Raw genomic sequence first — 4,522 nt, forward strand, 5'->3', positions numbered from 1 at the left:
GTAAAATTTGAAAGTCAATGGAGTTTTATGTTACATTTTAAAATTGAAGGACTATAATATTACAACCATACAAGTTCAGGGATAGTTGTTAAAATTTATCCGAACTCAGAATTTTAAGTAAGAGACAATAAAAAATATTTTTAGAATGGTCCGAATATTTCTAAAAATAAAAATGATTGATGAAGTGAATTGTCTATTATGAACATCGTCATAGCGATTGAAAATAAATAAGTTGTTAAGAATGTGATTACAGATAAAAAAAAAAAAAACATATAAGCATAATATAGTTACAGAAATTAAATAAATTAATTAAAAAAAATTACTGAATGTGCAAGATCGAAACGCATAGGTTCTCCAGAGTATTCAGACCTCGAGTTTGACTAAATTCTTTTAAAATTAAAGTTGAAAAAAGGAGGCGAAAATTTTGATATCATGTTAGAAAAACTAAATTAAAGAGAGTTAGAAATATTTTAATCAAAGATAGAATAAAAACTTTCTCAAAATAATACAACAAAAAGCAAGATAGAAGATGAAGAGAACACAAATTTCACTACTGAACAAAAATAATACCAACACATAACAAAGATTTTTTTTTCCCTTCTTGATTTTCAATAATGAAGAGTTTAAAGAAACTAAACCCTGAAACGGCGATGGTTCCTGCAATGCATAGCATCTTTTCCTGCCAAATATAATATCTTTTCAACGGTTTTGTCCACAAGCAAGAAGTAGGCATGACTCCAAGATCCTCTGATTGCCAAAACAAGAAAAGGTACTAAGATACCTGCGGCAAATCCCAATCCAATGCTCAAATAAAACCACTTGTCAATGAAGCCATTGTTACCGTCATTCTTATTAGGTCTCCTCGTTTTGTTATCCGAGTTGGTGACTATACAGTTGACATCAAGTGGAGCTCCACATAGAGCAGGATTTCCAGCAAAAGATGGTGCATCGAAAGTTGTTATCTGCCCTTTGTAAGGGATTTCGCCAGATAAATTATTGTTTGATAAGTTCAGGTATCCCAAAAAGGACAATGAAGATATGCTGGGAGGAATTGGACCTGAGAGCTTATTGCTTGAGAGATCAAGAGACAGCAACTGTTTCAATTCTGAGACGCTTTCAGGAATTTGACCAGTGAAATTGTTCCCTGACAAGTTCAAAACCATTAGACCTGCAAGTTTCATCAGTCCCTCGGGAATCTTTCCATCTAAATTGTTTCCAGAAAGGTCTAGGCTAGTCAGAATGGACAGGGTCTTGGTAAATGTTTGAAACTGGTTTTTTAAATTGGCAGTGAAGCTTTCTTCATAGTAATGCCTAGCGCTCATTCCAAAAAATAGGTAATGATTTACCCGCTGAACTTGTGCCATTGCTTTAAGATTGATAAAGCTTGCTGGAATAGTGCCATTCAACGCATTTTCTGCCAGGTCCAGAATTTGCAGCGAACTTAAATTTGAAAGCTCTGAGGGAATTTCACCAGATAAGGTATTTGACCTCAAGCTAAGTATTCTAAGATTCGGGAGAACATTGCCGGTCAAAGGTGGGATATTTCCTGTCAACCTGTTGTATCCAAGGTCCAGAGTTTCCAAACTCGACCAATTATGGAGAAATGATAGTATTTCACCTGAGAATTTGTTGTTGCTGAGGTGAAGTGTTTGAAGCATATTTAGCTGACTCAAAGATCCTGGAATCTCGCCGGACAAGTTGTTGTGTTGAAGATCTAGAACCTTTAGAGAAGAACAATTTCCTAAATTGGATGGAATGCTTCCTGTTAAATTGTTTCTTGAAAGATCAATTACTTGAGCTGACATCATATCTCCTAGAGAGATTGGAATCACACCGGTCAGTTGATTCCCGGAAAGAGAAAAGAACCTTGTTGTTGCTAACACTTCACCTAATCTATTTGGGATAGGACCGGAAAGTTGATTGTTTGAAAGATCTAGAACCGATATGGGGACACTAGGAAGAGGAATGTGCCCTTCAAAGAGGTTCGAACTCAAATCCAAAACATCGGCAGATAATTTTAATGGATTTGGTAATCTACCTTGTAATTGGTTGAAAGAAGCATTTAAGTCCTTCAGATTAGCAGACATATCCCAAAACCAATCGGGCACAATTCCTGAAACACTGGCATTTGAGAAATGTAGATAAATGATGTCGCTTTGAGATTTAAGCCAAACAGGAAATGAAGAGTTTAGACAGCAAGAACTAATGTAAAGAGACTCCAGCTGAAATGGAGGAACCCAAAAGGAAGTGACATTCAAAATGAAAGAGTTTCCAGACAAATACAAGGTTTTCAATTTGCTTAGCTTTGAGAAATGTGCTTCAGAAAATATTCCTGTGAAGTGATTGTTTGAGACATCCAGTTCATACAGCTCAGAAAGGTATTGTAAACTATCAGGGAGGGTACCATTTAGTTCATTTTCAGCAAGCTTGAGTACAACTAGCTTTTTCAAATTGCCTAAAGGAGGGATTGGACCTTGAAGTGAGTTGTACTCCAAATCAAGAACAGCCAGATTTTTAAGGCTACCAAGCCAATTTGGCAATTGACCAACCAACTGGTTTGAACTCAGCACTAAGACCTCCAAGCTGGGGAAAGGAGTTTCAGAAGTGCAGTTTACTGTACCTCCAAGGAATTCAGGTATCTTTCCTTTAAGGTTATTAAACCTCAAGGAAAGATATTTCAGGTTGCAAAGTTTGCCAATTGAACTTGGAATCCTTCCCTGGATGTCATTCCAATAAAGACTGAGATAAGTAAGAGATGTCATGTTTCCAAGGGAGGCAGGGAGTTTTCCATATAAACGATTGAACGACAAATCAAGAACTTCTATCTTCTTCCAGCTTCCAGTAAATATTTTAGAACAACGTGCTTTGTTGAAAGTATCCACAAGTTTCAGGAACCGCAAATTGGGTAATTCACTAAAAGCATGTGGAAATCTACCAACATTCAAGCTGCTAAAGCTCACATCAAGGGAAACCAGGCTACTGATGTTCGCAAGCCAGGCGGGGAACCTTGAGTTGAAGCTGTTAAAACTGAGGTCTACTACTGCAAGTGAAGTAAAATTAACAGATATAGGAGATGCAATGGATCCAGATAAGAGACAAGAATATAAGTGTAACTCAGTTAAATGGGGAAGCTTGTTCAATTGCCCAGCCCAGTTTGATCCTACAACTGATAAGTTAACTCCACTCATTGCCAAATATTTCAGTGAGACAAGACCAGTCACCCAATCAAGATTTTCAGCGCTTAAAACATGTAAGTCATAATCAGTGACATCAAGATACTGCAAGCTTGTGAGGTTCCCCAAATTTGGAGGAATTACACCACTAAACCCAGCATTTGATAGGTTTAGATACTGCAAGTTCTCCCAAGAGTCAAAAAAACTGGGAATGGGAATACCAATAAATGAGTTGAAACTCAAGTCTAGATGTCTCAAGGACTTGAGTGCCGTTAGTGAAGGTCTAAGCTTCCCACTCAGGTTCCAGAATCCATACCTGTCACCGGCAGAAGAATCAGAAGGAATTGAGTCTTGGAGCACTTTACCAACATTTGGTGGATGCGGGTTGTGGAGATCCACTGTAATAACAGCTCCAGTTCTGCCATCACAAATTATTCCCTGCCATTGGCAGCAGTTGGTTCCTTGCCATGTTGAGAGCCGGTTTCCAGGATCAATAAGACCCTTTCTAAAGTCAACAAGAGCTTCTCTATCAGACTCTAGGCAATCCATCATCTGGGCATTGACATTGCAAGCAAATTCTCGTACTATCAAACATATGAAGGTTAATACAACTTTCAGAACTGAAAAAATATCCATGATTCAGTTGTTGAGATTTTGAAATCCTGCAGAATAATTTCTGAGGAACCTTAATATAGAACTCCAATCGCGTGGCATGTGATTTGGAATTTGAAAGTTTATGATTTTTCTTCACAAAGTATTAAATAAGGTGGACCACCATGACTCTTGATAGATTGCTAATATTCAATCATATTTGTCAAATGATATTGACATGTTTGACAAATTAGTTCTTGATCATTATTATAAAGATTAACCAAAATGTCAGGTAATTTGCATGACTTCGTGAAAGTTTTGGCAAATGGATAGAAAGAAAGAGAGCCATGAAACTATCAGTATTTTTACATAGCAATTTCTTGTTATGACAGTAAGCGACTTTTAATGGGTCAAATTATTGCCAGGGCGGAGCTGGAAATTTTCGTAGGAGCCAACCATAATACATAAACAAAACATGTAAATAAAAATAACATAAAATATCAAATTATAATTTTTTTAAAAGTTTAAAAAAAAAATTATAACAAAATTTCCATAGTTAATATAATTATTACATAATTATAATTTTAATTATTATATGAATTCATAATATATTCTATTATTGAAAGAAATAAAAATCAGTCGAGCATCAAAATATTATACGAGCATAAAATCCATATACAATATTAAAAATTTTAATTATTATGAAAGTATATTTTTTAATTATTATAATTCTTCAAATAAATATCCAAACAAATGAA

General features: G+C 35.6%; 1 protein-coding gene across 1 annotated transcript; it reads right to left on the reverse strand.

Moving 5' to 3' along the window:
• Nucleotides 1-536: 536 nt before the first annotated feature.
• Nucleotides 537-3,866, reverse strand: LOC110660012 (receptor-like protein EIX2). The gene has a single exon (XM_058133236.1). It carries the CDS (start codon nt 3,807-3,809, stop codon nt 633-635), a length of 3,177 nt encoding a protein of 1,058 aa, XP_057989219.1. The 5' UTR covers nt 3,810-3,866; the 3' UTR covers nt 537-632.
• Between the last annotated feature and the right edge of the window lie 656 nt (nt 3,867-4,522).

This window comes from Hevea brasiliensis, chromosome 14, assembly GCF_030052815.1.
Source record: "Hevea brasiliensis isolate MT/VB/25A 57/8 chromosome 14, ASM3005281v1, whole genome shotgun sequence".
Lineage (NCBI taxonomy): Eukaryota > Viridiplantae > Streptophyta > Magnoliopsida > Malpighiales > Euphorbiaceae > Hevea > Hevea brasiliensis.